The sequence below is a fragment of the Drosophila hydei genome, unplaced genomic scaffold, assembly GCF_003285905.1.
Source record: "Drosophila hydei strain 15085-1641.00,03,60 unplaced genomic scaffold, DhydRS2 tig00008121-arrow-pilon, whole genome shotgun sequence".
NCBI classification, from domain to species: domain Eukaryota; kingdom Metazoa; phylum Arthropoda; class Insecta; order Diptera; family Drosophilidae; genus Drosophila; species Drosophila hydei.
The window spans coordinates 2308976-2324220 of NW_022045832.1; the positions used below are offsets into that span (position 1 = coordinate 2308976).

Here is a 15245-nt window from a genome sequence, read left to right on the forward strand (position 1 = left end):
TGAGCTGGCCTTAAGTCCTGGGGTTATCTAAACGGAGAAGCAAGAAACTGCTGATAAAGTAACTCTAGAGCAGACTGCGGTGTGACAGGCGAAGAAGTGACAAAGTTTGCTCACTTTTTGCTGCTACTTCGAACTTTTTTCTCTGTTCGCATTGGGCGCATCGTTTTTCATAATTCTTGTCGATTTTTGCTTTTTGTTTACAAATGGCAACGGCAAAAGGCAGGACCGAAGCGCGAAAGACAAAATGCCCTAAATATTAAAAAGTTTCTCATTTTCTCGCAATGGTCTGGGATAATTTGTTAAATGCCAAGCCGAAACACTCACTCGGCGGAGACGAAGAAAATATTGTATAATAATGTGAGTGAAAAAGAAAATATAATTTAATGCTATTGTGTGTGTGTGTGTGTGTGTGAGCCATGAAAAATGATGATGTGCCATGTGAACAAAACTGTCAAAGGTTGTCAAAACCTTGCCCATTTAGTAATAACAACAACACAATGCCGTAAGACCGAACAATGCCGGTCAAGCTTTGTGGCTTTTATGATTCTATATAAATATATATGAATGGAAGCAGCGACGCTTGGTCAATCTCTGGCTTATTTGTCGCATGATTAATGCTTAAATAATTTTCAATACAAGCCAACTTCAATCAAAATCTATCATTAGTACTTATTAATGCTCGTCCCACACGCATTTGGCAAAAGAACCAGAAGAGCACACAGCTTTAAAGCTGTTGGTCACTTGGTAACCGAATAGGCCACATATTTGGCGCCTGCCATCTCACAATATGGAGTTGGCCGCAGCTTTCGAAATTTCGGCTGCTGCAAACAATTTCGGTAAATTAAATTAAACCGCAAAGTGTCTGCTTAAGTTGCCGCAGGAATTTCGACAGCCCGAGAGAGCAGAAAGCAGAGAAGGCAGCCACGGCCTAGTACAGCAATTGATAATAAAAATTGCCCAAGTGTTTGCTGTCTGAGAGGCGTCAGTGGTTGGCCCGCCTTGGCGAGGCGTAGTTTCTGTGTGTTTGGCGGGGTGAGGGCCACGGCCAAATTGGGAGTTCAAGGAATTGATGAAAATCTGCGGCGTACTTACGTTCTTGAACCAGGAGTAGCTGGTGACAGGTGGTCTGGCATCCGCACGACATTTGAATGTAACGTTTTGGCCCTCGGCTCGTGTAACCATGCGGCTGGGGTCCTCGTTGGCCAAGTGCACCGAGACGGTAGGCGGATCTATAGGGAAACAACGAAAAAGAAGGGAGATAAGTAAGTGCGGGCGTCAAATCCAATGAGCGCTGCAAATGACCGGATAAAAGTCCAAATAATAAACGCAAATGGCTCATAAGGTGAGCTACCCGGCCCGGCGTAACCAGCATTGCGTAATGTAGTTATCCCAAGCTGACGCGGCTGATACGGCTGCTCAGCTGGTCAGCTGTTGTCCACGCATCGAGTACAGCCTATGGGTAGTGTGGGTGGGCGAGCCTCTTCAGTCCATTGTGGTACTCGGCCGCCTGGCCATAAGCCAAATGGGACTATTAGTTACGGTTGTAAAAATCTAATACGCGACCGAGACTGGCGCCAGGTCGAGCGCCTTGTGGGCGCTCCTGCCCACTCGCCAGCTTGCGCGGCGGGTGAAGAAAACTATGTGAACGCAAGACGACAGAAATTGCGGACATTTATGGTGAATTATTAAAAATGTGGCACAAAATTAAATCGAAATGAAGTCTGATGTCGCACGGAGAGGTTGTCGAGGCCGCATTGAGTACAGGTAATTTAATTTGCTTTTGTTGCTGCAGGTTGGGCCCAGGCAGGAGTAATCTAAAACGGAAGCCGGAAGCGGATGTTGCAAATATTATGATGGCTAGGCGAAAAATGAGCACCGGAAACATAACAGTGAAAATTTAATCAAGGCAAGTCGAAGGCTACGTAGAGGCCAACAACAACGCCTATGGCCACGACAGCCTCGATGCTGATGATGATGATCAGGAATAATGACGTTGATGTTGCCGTCGACTGCATTTCATAAGCAGCTTAACGTGCAGCAGGCACAACAGGTGAATGCCGCCTCGGGCTCAGTTTGAAAAGGAGTTGCAGCTGGCTCCGTAGCCCTAATCAAATTACGTTGGTCTGGCCCTAACACGCCTCTAATTGGATTGGCCGCGGCGGAAAGGACTCTTCAAAAGGATAGATACAAGTTCGTCTTTATGAATGCAGCTGAGTTCGCAGTTCATCCGAGGAAGTCAATGGAGACAGCCAGTTGTGGGTAACACAGCACTCTCTTTTTCTCTCTCTCTCTCACTCTCTACTTACATGCCACGCGTATGATGCGCTTGTCCTCGATGGCGCCGCCGGAGAACCATGGGTTCGTCGCCCGACAAGTCAGCTCAGCATTGTCGTTCTCCGATGTTACCTTTAGTGTCAGTATGCTGGTTGTTATGTTGGCATCCTGCGAAATAATTAAACGAATATTTTTCAGATTTTTGGTTTTGTTAATGGTTTCTTTTTGTTGTTTGCCTAAGCCAAGCAACCCAAAGGGCGGCTCAAGTTGCACTGCAGCACGAGCTTGGCAAATAATGAATCGCATTTTTAGCTGCTCATGCCGAACAGCGTGTTGGGTTACGTCAAATGCAAACCGAAGCATGAGGATGGCAAGCCATCAGCATTTTGGGCAACAATCGAGTCGGTCACACCGCCCCCACACACAGAGACACATATTCTGCTCTGTTATCGAACGAATTGGTTATGCACGAGTTGCCTAATGTCAGGCGACGTTTGGCTTTCGACTAGTGCCAAGCCGTTCACGTTTTCAGGCATTTGTAGCTGCTCTAGCTGTGGCTCCTGTCTCTATCCATTACCATGCGCATAATTAGAAAGCGGAAAAGGCATCGGCAATGGTAAAGGCAGCGAAAAGCGAGAGTATTGCTTAACGAAGAGTAGATACTCTTCTGAGTTATGGGAATATTGGAATTCTAAATAGATATTTTGTTGAGAAATCACATAGAATGAAAGCAGACTGTGTCTGAAAAGAGACTGAAAAATGATATAGATTTTGCGCTGGACAGAAATGGCTTATGCTGGCCGCGCTACGTGCCGATAGCTCTAATACCTTGTGGCAGTGTATGGCACATGGATAACTAATGGATGCCGAAAGCCGAGCTGTCTTTACACAGTGCGGTCGCATGTCTTACAAGCTGCTACGGTCTGGGTCTATGCCGCAGGCAAATGAAGTCGTGTTGCATGTGAACTGGAGCTGATAAATTTAAGCAGGATGCACAAAAATTGCGATGGGCCCTTAACAAATGGCCGGGACCCATCTACATAAATTCAAATAAAAATTCGCACATTAGTCTGGCCAGCGTCCGTCGTTCGCCCTGTCGAGTGCAAATTTGTATAGCTCGCTTGAAAGTTTTTGGCAGTGCACTTAATCAAAGAACTACTGCAGAGCGTGCGGAGCGGGGTAAGGCAAATAGCCAACCAGGCGGACGGGCCACTTGAAGTCAACTTGTCTGCAGCTTCTGGCTCTGTGGCTGCAGCAAAACTTTGCCTGGCTCACGTCGCCTTTTAGGGTCACCCAGTGGTCGGTATGGCCATGGCAGTAGTGGTAGTTACACTTCAGAGGTTATTAAGCGCCGCACAGTTGCTCAAAGTTGGGCGGCTGGGGGTGTGCGGGTGCGTGGGCGGCTGCGTGTGTTACTATTACTATCAAATGTCAAACATGGACAGCAAATTTGCTGGCAAAAAAAGTTACACAGCCTCTGGGAGCGTTTGTTTTTGTTTTACAAATTGGAAGCCAGCACTTACCTCTTTGTCATTGTGCAGGGTCGTCTCGGCGTTGCGTATGGGCTCGCCATCGAGCAGCCAGGCAATCTTGGCCGCCGGATACGAGCCCCACGATTCGCAACGTATGGCAATGGGATGACCGGCAGTGAGCAGGTCATTGGGCGTTATGATTTTCACTCGAATTGGTTTCACTGCGAATACAATTAACGTGAGGCACTTGCCTCAAAAACAAAGAACTTGAACTTACAGTGCACCTGCACGGTGACATCTTTGGTGACAGGCTCCAGCAGGCGTGTGCCCTGCGCACGGCACTCAATGCGCGCCCCATAGTAATCCCGAGTTGTGGTGCCAATCAGCAGCTGGTTGACCATAACCGTGGCGCCCTCCTCAACGGATGTGTGGCTGGTGCCGATCAGCTCGTTGCCGTCACGCCACCAGGTGACCTTCGGTGGCGGCCGCCCTGCAGGGAAGCAATAATGCATTATGAGTGCTGCCAGTCAGTGTCAGTGTCACATGCGAGCTGCTATTGCGGTCTGTACTTGGACTGGCAAAGGACTGTATGTGTGGCTTACACACAAATTAACTGCCTAGACCGATGAGCGTGCAACCGCAACCTGACAGGCTGCACATGGCTGGGCTCAGAACTCGACTTCATTTAATGAATTTTTAAACTAATGCAATCAACGCAAAAATCTTAACAAATTCAATTAGTATAAATATATTTTATAAGCTGATATTTAATAAAGTCTAAAGCAAAAGTGTTGAATAAATAGTACAGAAAATTGCCAGAGGCTAGGCCTCGGCCTACAGCGCTTTGCCTTAAATTGAAGTAAATAACGTAAAATTTCCTTGCCCATTGCATATTCCATATTAACTTTTTTAGCACGCAGTTACTCATATTTGTTTTATGTATACAGAATTATGTAATATAATGTGCACCTACCGCCTCTCACTTGACAGCAGAGGAAAAGCTCGTAGCCCTCACGAAATGGCCCAGCCAATTGTGAGATTTCTTTGCCCTGTGCATCGAAGATGCGCGGTTCCTCGGGCGGCACTGCAAGAGAGAGTGAGAGAGAGGGAGAGAGTGAGTGAGTGAGTGATGCGGATCGTTTGGCCCAATTCGACTTACCAACAAGCGTCAGGTTGTGCCTGAAGTTGCGAGTGGGAGAATTGAAGAAGTCGATGCGGCAGCGATAGACGCCGCCATCCTCGGGCTTAACTTGCTTAATCTGCAGGCGCGAATCCTTGGGATTATCCCCAATGCTGAAGAACAGACGCTGACCCAGATCGCTAGCTATGGCCGCATGTGGCGCCAGCTTTACGTTGCCGCCACGCGAGTCCAGACTGCAAAGCGAATGGTTAAGTGTGAATTTAGTGTGTGGGCGTGGCTGGCAGCATGGCGCTTATTATACATCATAAATAAACATATGCAAGCATCTCTTGGCCATTCGTTTGTTCTGGCGCCCAGGTTGTCCTACTGCTACCATAATTTAGGGCCATAAAAAATGACGCTCAATTTGCACGAGCGTGTGTGTGTGTGTGCGGGTGTGTGTGTGTTGCTTTTGTTGGATTCGTTACTGTTGCTTTGCTGCTGCGTGCCACGTTGCGACTTTGGCAGCTTTGCGCAAATTGCAGCAATTTGTTGCTGTTTTAGCAAATTACTCTGTTTATTTCATGTACAACACCCGGCACTCTTATAGCTGAATTGTTGGCTACGACCAGAGCCAGAGCCAGAGCCACAGCCACAGCTGAGTTGCTGCAGTTGTTTATGATTATCGACTGATGGTGGCCAGTTGTACACCTATATGTCTGCTAGTTGCCGCTGGGGCACGCAAGCCTCGCGCTGCCAGCACTTGAAATGCGCGGGCCACATTGAAAATTTATCAACTGAAATTTATAAAAGCTGGCAGCGGAAAGGCGACTGGGTGGTGGGAGGCGTGTCTGATGCGTATGTGCGTGAAAATTTGCTACACTTTAGCGATGGCAACTGTAATCGGATGTGCTTTACATTTATTATAACAAAGTGGATTATGACGGCGTGGACGGGCGCATCCTTGTCACACTCATGCACACACACACACACTCGCACATCCATGCGAGTACACAAAACACTTCTTCCGGGATCCTGCGCCAAAATACCGTCACACAAAAAAAAACATCGTAGCCGGAATACAGGCAAAACGCACAGAAAAAGGACTGAATGGAAGCAAAAAAAAAGAAAAAAAATGTGAAAAATGCGCCAAGTGTGATGGCAGCAAAGGATGTTGACGATTACTTCACGTTTTTGATGGATGGCTGTCGCCTGCAGGATGTGTTCCTGTGGACGTGTGTCTACATGCGCGTATTTGTAGATCTGCAGATGTGTGCAGCACTTGGGCAACATTTCCGCTTGTCGACTGGCTGCTGGCTCAGACAGTTTTTTCTTTATCTTTTTTTTTTTGGCCACTAGCAACTAAATAGTTTGACCAGGCTCTGAAATTGATTTGCCATGTTCTGGCATTTGCAGCAGCAGCACTCACCTGTATAGCGGTATGCCAGTGGTGTCCTTGAACCAAAGCAGCAATTTCACTGAGTCTTGCGGCGTGGGTGGCGTCAAATCGCAAGGCAGCTCCACGGTCTTGCCGGCAGCGGCCCAAACCAGACGTGCGGGTACTGCAATGGAAAAACAGGCCAAAAGAAAAGTTGATTTTTTTATTTAGCAATGTGGGCCAAAGAGGCGTGGAGTACAGGGGGGCAGCAGCCAATTGAAGTTGTCAGGTAGGAAGTCGGCGCTGGCGTTGGCGTTGATAAAAATAAATTTATTTCTTATTTGCACATCCTGCATGATTCGCTTGATTGTTTGTTATTTTAACACAATGCTTCCGCTTTAGTTTCGCGTGGAGCGCGAAACGAGATACTCAAAGCCAGCACGCGGAGCTTTGTGGGAGTTCAGGCAATGGGCCACGCATAGCTGCTCGTACGCCCACTTTCACGTCGACGCCCATTGTCTGCTCGACGCTTCCGTTTGCCGGCTGTCCTTGTTGCTGTTTGTTATTTTCTCTTTCCAAAATAAAAAGTAACCCCAAAATAAAACATAAAATAAAACAAATAAAGGAATACAAATAATATATAAATGAAAAGAGAAAATATTTCTCTTTCATGCTACGCTGCTTCACCTCGAATTTCGGGCTCGTGTTTCATGTTATTTCAATCGACAGGGCAACCAGTACATTTTCCACATTGTTTTCTCTAGCATGGCTTCTGTGTTTCACAAATATTGTGCCCGCTGCGAGCCACACACACTTTGGGTCTTGATAAACAGCAGTCTTTAATTAAAGCCACGTTCGAAATTATTAAGGCCGAGGCAATGCAAATTTCTTTAGCAAAGCTCACAGCATGTTAAGTTGCTCCAATTTAAGTGCTTAGAGGAGCAGCAAAGCAGCAACAGCTAACAGCAGTGGCAACAAAAGTGCGAAACATTTATTTTGCAAACAATTTTTAAAACACTTTTTTGCCATGTTTTTTTTTTGTGGTTTTCGTTTTTTTTCCTGTTGTCCCGGCACTTTGATGTTCAAATGTTTTTTGCCAACTTTTTGCCGAAAGTGAAGTGCAAATTTAATCGTAGCTCCCAAGCCAGCAATTCCCCGCACACCTGCCAACTGGCGGCACCAGCAAAGGGGATTAGCAAAGCACATGCCGCAGCTACATGCATAAATCTATGCAGTCTTGTAGAGCGAACGTATTAGGAAATTATTGAAATAAGTCCCGCATGGCGAGCGCCCGCTCGTGTGCTCGCTGGCCAACGACAACCGCAGCTCTGCAAGGCCACAAGCCATTTGTTATATTGCGTTGCATACTTTCCGGCGCACATTCGCTGACAGCTTGAGCAAAATGGCAAACATGGCGGCGGCGCAGCTTCCGCTGCGGCATCGGCAATTTGTCAACGCTTTGGCTTGTGGCAAGCTGGGCAAATGTGCGCTGCCAAGCAAAAGGCAACACCTAGTCGTAAATCCATATAAATGGCTTGGGCCAGCCAAAGCCCGTGCAGCTGGAGAGGCAGCAGTTAGTTTATATTTGCTTAGCCGTTGCGGCCATGCCTGTTGCAACAACATCTAATTAGATGCTTTGTGCTGCAATCGCAATTGCCACAGCTTTGAAGTTGCCCAGCGGCAGCAGCAAGAGCTCCATGCTGCCCGAGCGCCCTTTAGCTGCACCCTGAAAATCTATTTATAAGTGCCCAATGGCATCTGCCCAGTTGCTGCTGGCGGCAATCGTCTGGCCGCTTTTAATGATTTATGCATTCATTCAATTCTTTTATTGGCAGCCCAGGAGACGACGCCGATGACTTTGATGTCTGTTCCGTATCCCAAAATGAAACTAACAGAAAAAACAACATAGTTCTTACCAGTTGGTCGCTCTCTCGAGCCTTGAGTCTTGAGCTCTACCTGCGCCCCCAACATCAATGGCAGTTCCCCTAGCTCCCGAGCTCGCTGCTCTCACGCCTGTTTGATGTTCTGTTTTGACACATAGCATTATTTGCGGCTATTTTCGGCCTCATGTAAATTACTTAGCACGTACGAGCCGAGTCGAGTCGAGCGGAGCCGATCAGAGCTCGGGGGCGGGCGCGCATATTCCCAATTGAAATTTTTACGGCTTGTCAGAGTTATTTGGGCGGCTCATTATTTAAGCATCGACACATTTGACAGGCTCTCAACATAGATCAATTAATATCCATGTGTTGAGTGTGTTTTCTAATTCTAATTAAGGCAATATTGCAGGAAATGTTTATTGAAGTCTAGAGATTAGTTCCGAAATAAACGAAAAATTATGGGGAAAGCTATAAATAAATTAGGGAAAAGTTCGGCATTATGAAAATTACTTTGGAAAATGAATGAATATAAATAAACATTTTGTTGATTTTCATTTTGTTCTCTAAGCAGCTGGGAAATGCTGTGTTGTGTTGATAAATCATAAATAGATATCTTATTCAATTTCTACAAATTCAAGGAAATTTATTTAATATTTGTTTTTCGGCTTAACTCGAGTTTGATTTCAGATTTGTTATGTAAGCTTTGCTATCTTGATTTATGAACTCAGGCCTTGCTTAGTGCAAGTGTTTTGACATTCTAGCGAAATTCCAATGAATTTCTTTGAACTTTACAATTAAGTTGGACAAATAAAGCAATTGAAAGCAAAGAATTTACTTTAACAACTCGTTCATGGCGCAAATTTCATTGGAGCTTATGATTTGAAGGGCATAAAGTGAAGCCAGCTTTGAGCATTTCAACCTATTTTTTATTTTAATTTAATTTATGTTATTAAATAAATCTAAAACATTGATATTAATCCTAAATCAGGCTATAGCTTGTCTGACAAAAACCGCTCTGATTGTGTTATGATTTCCCAATACTATCTTTTTCTCTCTCTCTCTCTTAATTTGTTTTTGTTTTTCTCTATTTAGTTTTTATTTTAAAATATATTATCTAGAAGTCAAGATAATATATTTTAAAATAAAAACTTAAGCTTAATATTTTTTAAATACTTTTTTTTGCAATTATATTGTCAGCTATATTTGGCTATAAATTGGAGCATAGCTGGGTAAGGGTAAGCAAAATATTCCCGTTGAGACTTCGCTTTGCCGTATTATTTTGGGCTACATAGTGTATCTGTCTTAGTTTTAACTTTTTGTTAATAAATGTTGATAAATAATTATATATTTGATCAATAATAAATATTTATTAATTAATATAATTCATATTATCTTAATATATTAATTTTTCTCTGCCATATAATACATATTTCAGCAGCTGTTCCCCACTAGTTTTTGAAGCTCGCACTGCAACAGGCTTTGAATGTAGATATTACGCATACGCAGCGTGGGACTTTTCATACATTAAACAAGAGTCGTAAAAGGGCGTAGAGAACATCGTGTGCAGCATTCGCCTAGCTCTCAATCTTCGACTCGCAGGCACCACGTTGCGGCACAAAAGACGTTGCATAAATTATGCAGACAAAAGACACTACAACAGCGCAGCGCTTGCTGTTCGCTGCGAATGCTTTAAAATCATATTATTTGCTTTTAGCGAAAATGAACAGAGTCGAAATTGTAATTTTAACTGAAAAGCACAAGCTATTTTAATTAATTGAAAATACATTTTGTTGTATTGCGCTCTGGCGAAGAGTTTAATGAACTCTTGGGGAAATGCAAAAGGAAAATAAAAATTGACAATAATAGAAATCAGCAAAACGTGTCGCTAAACAAACTCGTAACAATGGCAGCGTGCTAAATGTAGCACGCAATGTAAACAACAATAAAAGAAACAACAGAACAACAAAACAAGAACAACAACATCAGAGTCAAATATATGCCAAATAACAAAAACTTGGCAGCCTTTCAATAGCGGCAAATATCTGTGCCTTGTTTTAGTTTTTCAATTTGATCAAATTGTTTTATTGCCCAGCAAAACACAGCACAGCCCAGCACACATCACAGCTTTCAATTGATTTGGGTTGGTTTTATTTCAAAGTTTATCCTGGCAGTGGAAAGGGGCATGTAGATCGATGTGGGTTGCGTGGTTGAAGCTTTGGCGGCGCTGCGGTTTTTGTTTGTTGCGGTTGTGGCTTGGGCTTTTATGAATATCAGCTTGTTGCATATTAAGGAGAACACGAAATAGCTACCTGGAAGTAAATACCTTTACACAATATTATTTAATTAGTTCGCCATTTCGCAGACTGAAGCAAGGCCAAAAAGTCTTTTGCGACAACGAAATTCCGCTTGCGCCTCTTATAAAGAATAACATGCAAAGGCATTTGGTATAAGGTAAGTACACGTCAAGCGCCTAACATGTAGTTAACTATACCGCTAATCATATAAACATTTATAAAGCGTAACTAATTTGATATGAGGTTGTTGAAGCTCCTTGTGTGAGGCCTAATACGATTACGTGGTGTGGGTGAGGCGTTGTATTTACTAGTTTGTGGCTTTTGGTGTGTTTGAAGTTTGATTGAAACATTTGCAAAGCACATAAAAGTCAATTACAGCTATAAAAGAAAGTTAATTAAATAATATTAGCTGAACTTATGCTTGTCTAACGGCCGGAGCATTGCGCTCTGTGTATGCTAGGTATTTGAGTGTACTGCTGCTAATGAAAAGTTTATTTAGAGCTCTGGCAACTGGCAACTTTGAACTAAATTAGAGGCAATTGCCAAGATAAATATTTGAGTTTCACTATTCACAGCTGCCACGTCTGGCATATGCTGTTAGCGTTCGCCGCAGATGCTGATGGCTGCTGCTGCTGCTGCCTTTTTAAATATTTTATTCAGCTGCCTTTGTCCTGTTACGTTTTTTGCCACGTTGCGCCACATTGGGGCAAATTGTTTACATTTAAATTGTACATTATGGCAAACACACACACACACATACACACATACGGGCGCGCGAACATATGGCTCGGTAAGGCCACAAAATGTTGCAAGTTGAGAGCGAAAGTGGTTGCCATTGCCACGACAAGTAAATGTACAAGCAGCAGCAGCATCCATGCCATGCCAAGCCACGCCACGCCTCTTGCCCCGCCCAACTCGAGTGTAGTCCAAGTCGTCACTGACCCTAATGTACTTTCTCACACTTCTCGCATGCATTACGGACTACCGAACAGGGCAGCCTTGTGTATAGTAAACTTTTAAAGTGCTAACTCACACACACGCGCACTCACACGCACACACACACACGCAGTGCCTGCTAATATGCATGTATATGAGTATTTACTTATAATTAGAAATGTCTGCATGTTTTTTCATCCCAACTGCGGTGTTTATGTAGGTTTGTGTGCATTTCCGTTTGCCATCATGTTATGTAGCAAACAAAGCTAACAACTTTTAACGGACAAGCAGAAACACATAACTTTTTCTCTATGCCCTGCGTTCCTCACACACTCGATGCCTATTCTGACCAAAGCTGCAAATGTTGTTTGCCAGCTCGTTTGCATATATGTATATGCATACATATATATATATATATTTCTGAGAATCATTTCGTAGTCAAGATGTGGGGCAGGGACCGAAATATGAAAGCATTTTGACCAAATTGCTGTGTCAAAAATATGTATTCGCAAAAAGTTGGCGCCAGTCACAGTTCTGTGAATCGCGCACGCCGCGCAGCCAAGCAACAAATGTCCACGGCAAGTCAATTAGGCAACAAATATAATGTATACAGCAGTATGCGTAAATACTCGAGTGCTTCGGCAAGATGAATTGGCAAGCTGCTGATGACCCAATGGCTGGTGAAAGGAGAGCAGTCGCTTTAAAGAGTCTTCGCTTTTAATAAATCTTGCAAGTTGTTGCCACTGAGCGTGTTGCTGTTTCGTATCGAGCCTGTTTTAATATTATTTTTATTATTTGTTGCTGCTGTTGGGGTCAGTCGCTGTCAGTGAAAGTTTTCAAATTAAATTCTGCGACGCCATTTTCAATTAGAAAACTTCTTTGCACAAAGTCATTCGCAGCCACCCGGCCGACAAATTCAATGGTAGCCGCAGGAGCTGATACCGAAGCAAGGGGATTGGTGGCAGCGTTAGTGGGAGTAGCTGGCATTTGTCTCGGCTCTAGTGCCTCATCATCGACCATTCCAACTTTTTATCAGTTTGCTAGCTTCCTCCGGGCGAGACTCGTGTGCGCCTTTGTGCCTTCAATTAAAATGCGTTCGCTGTCATTTTGGACGCCGTATTGCACTCGCTACGTGATTTAATAATAAAATACGAGAAAATATTCCAGTCAGCGCTTTGTTGTCCTTCTTGTTGACGCCATTGTTGGCCGGCCATTACGTGTCTCCTTTAGTTTCCTCTCGTTTTTTTCTTTATTCCTTTTTTTATATATTTTTCTTGTCCATCCAGCTGGCCAGCTGGCTGTGCAACTGTTGCTTGAGCTGCTTGTGTAGACGACTCCTTGTGTATGGTGACCTGAGAACCTTTTAGCAGCGGGCATTCAATATTAAATTTTCTATTAAAGGAAGTGCTGATGAGGCAACGAGCCACTTGATGCTCTTAGGCAGCTGCGATAAATAAGCAGATTACGCATACGCCCCGCGGCCGTTAATTATGGGAAAAGCTTACAGTGAGTCGGCGCTATTATTAATGCAGTCCTTTAGCCTTGGCTGCATTTTTAATTTATGGCGAAATGTATGCTTAAATATTTATAATATTTCAATTGCAAATTATTGAAAACCACTTGGTGAGCATAAACATTTTAAATGACCGCAATTACTGCGCACAAGCAAATGATGAAATTTTATTCCATGTTAATTGCAGCACTTTTGGGAATACAGAAAGAGCAATATGACCTGGCGGTTGCTCTAATAGCGCGTAAATTACTTGATTTAAATTGTAAAAACTCACCCGCACACAGAGATGGCTGCGCTGTAGTGGGGGCGTCGTATTTATGTTGTTTGTGGCATGCACCACGCTCAGGGCAATGCGCAAATAAGTAGAAAGTAACTCTGCAACGCGCACATGTGGTCATGATTTATGAAAAACTATGCGATTTTAATTTTGACCAAATGCAAATATATAAACTAAGGCCCTGCCTTTTACAGCGAAACGAAAATACTCTTTAGTACAGGGCTAAAGTCTTTCATGTGCTCATTTGGTTTGCAGCCAACCAATCAATATGATCGATAAATACTCAGTACAAAAACTTAATATGCTTGACTAACTGACAAACGAATCGGGGTTCAATGCATAACCAGAACGCCAAAGGCTGTCAAGCTTCAATTTATGCACATTTATGTTAACATATCATGCTTTTTATGTTATGTACATAAGTACATGTAAGACTGGTATGTGTCTGTGTGCTATGCACTAGGACTTACAATCAAAGGTGAACTTACTTAACTTACTATGCCTTAATAACTCATTATATAATTAAGATATACATAATTGTATAAAATAAATTGAAATGATAAATCAAAAAACTAAAAGCATATAATAAAAATATAGAAATATATAATTGTTTTACAAAAACAACTTTTAGAGATTGACTTTAATAATGATAAGAACTATCAAAAGAATAAACTAATTTATTAAAAAAAATAAACCAATATTTAATATAAAATGAAAACTTTCAGAGCAAAAACTTTTCTTCATCATAGCTGATTAATTTTCCTTATTAACAAACTATATTTCATTTATCTTTTAAGAACTTTATAAAACTCAAACCTTTTTAGGTGAAGGGTACTGTACATCTATTTTTTTGATAGAAGAGAACTTTAAATTCGTTGAAGCTATTTCTACCATATATGTTGTTCCCTAAACCACAAAAATGATATTAAATTGATATACTAAATGATAGAGATATTCTGTATATATTATAATATAGATGGACATTAAATTTATGCGAATAAAATATGTATTAACTCATTCTCTAGCCAAGACGCAAGTCCAGCAAAACTAGGCACAAATGTTCTGTTGCCTTATAGCCTATTCTGCTTTGAATCCCGAATCAAAGTGTGATAACCTGACTTGACTTATTAAATTTATGCAATAAACTAAACAAAATCCAAGACTTACAACTAGAAGATATCTATAGCTACTTTCATATTAAGTTAACATTATATAAGTATTTTTTAACTTATTTAATATAGAAATTCATAGCATTTCTTATATAAAACAATGTTTCAAGAAAGTTCTAGAAAAAGTTCACATGAAGCAAAAGTCCAGACAGACATGTTCCAATTTTAGCTGAGTTATTAGACAATATAAAAGTAACATTTGGGAATTTAAGTTCAGCATTTGTCAAACTCAACAGAAAAGTAAGAAGAATCTGATGCTCTGCAAAATAGTATGAAAATAAACCGCAATGAAAATAATGCACCGCAAATATCGAGTTGCAGAGAAAGAGAGAGAGAGAGAGAGAGATGGAGAGAGGCGGAAGATTGTGCTAGTGGGGGTGTGAAGACAAGTGCCACTGGAAAATAGTGAAAATGAGCAAATAAATTAAAAAAGCAGCCAGCAAGGACAGCAAGGGCAACGGCAACGGCATTTAAAAGTAAAATATGGCAACGGCATGCAGCAAAACATTTTTGCAAACGTAGCAGCAGCAACCACAGCAGCAGCAACAACAATAGAAACAGCAGCGACAGCTACTGCAACATGCAACACATGCTGTGCAACATGGGCCAGGCTGTGTAGTTGCTGCGACAATTTTGGATGCAGAGCGGCAGGCGGTTGGGCGGTTGGGCGGTTGGCCAGAACAGGGCTTTGTACAGGACTCGCTGCGCCTGAAACTAGGACAGCGCTGGGGCATCATTGTGTTTGGCTTCTGTTAGCTCTGCAGCCGCACTGTGAAACTGGTCGAGACATTGCGCATTATTTACACGCGTGTTTATTATTTTCAATTAAACTGGTCACTGAGCACTTATCATAGATAAACATGACCGCTTGTGACTCATGTCCTAGGCAGCAGCCGCAACAGCAGAGGCAGCAGCACAAGCAACTCACAGAT

General features: G+C 42.8%; 1 protein-coding gene across 1 annotated transcript in view; it reads right to left on the bottom strand.

Annotated features, from left to right (window-relative positions):
• Positions 1–15245, bottom strand: part of LOC111599575 (nephrin) — a 75652-nt gene that overhangs the window by 19634 nt on the left and 40773 nt on the right. The window contains exons 3-9 of the mRNA XM_023315249.2: positions 6296–6428; positions 4906–5120; positions 4720–4830; positions 4024–4236; positions 3798–3967; positions 2307–2442; positions 1093–1229 (exon numbers count right to left, since the gene is read on the bottom strand). Of these exons, the coding sequence (XP_023171017.2) occupies positions 1093–1229; positions 2307–2442; positions 3798–3967; positions 4024–4236; positions 4720–4830; positions 4906–5120; positions 6296–6428 (1115 nt within the window). The remainder of the gene's footprint in view (positions 1–1092; positions 1230–2306; positions 2443–3797; positions 3968–4023; positions 4237–4719; positions 4831–4905; positions 5121–6295; positions 6429–15245) is intronic.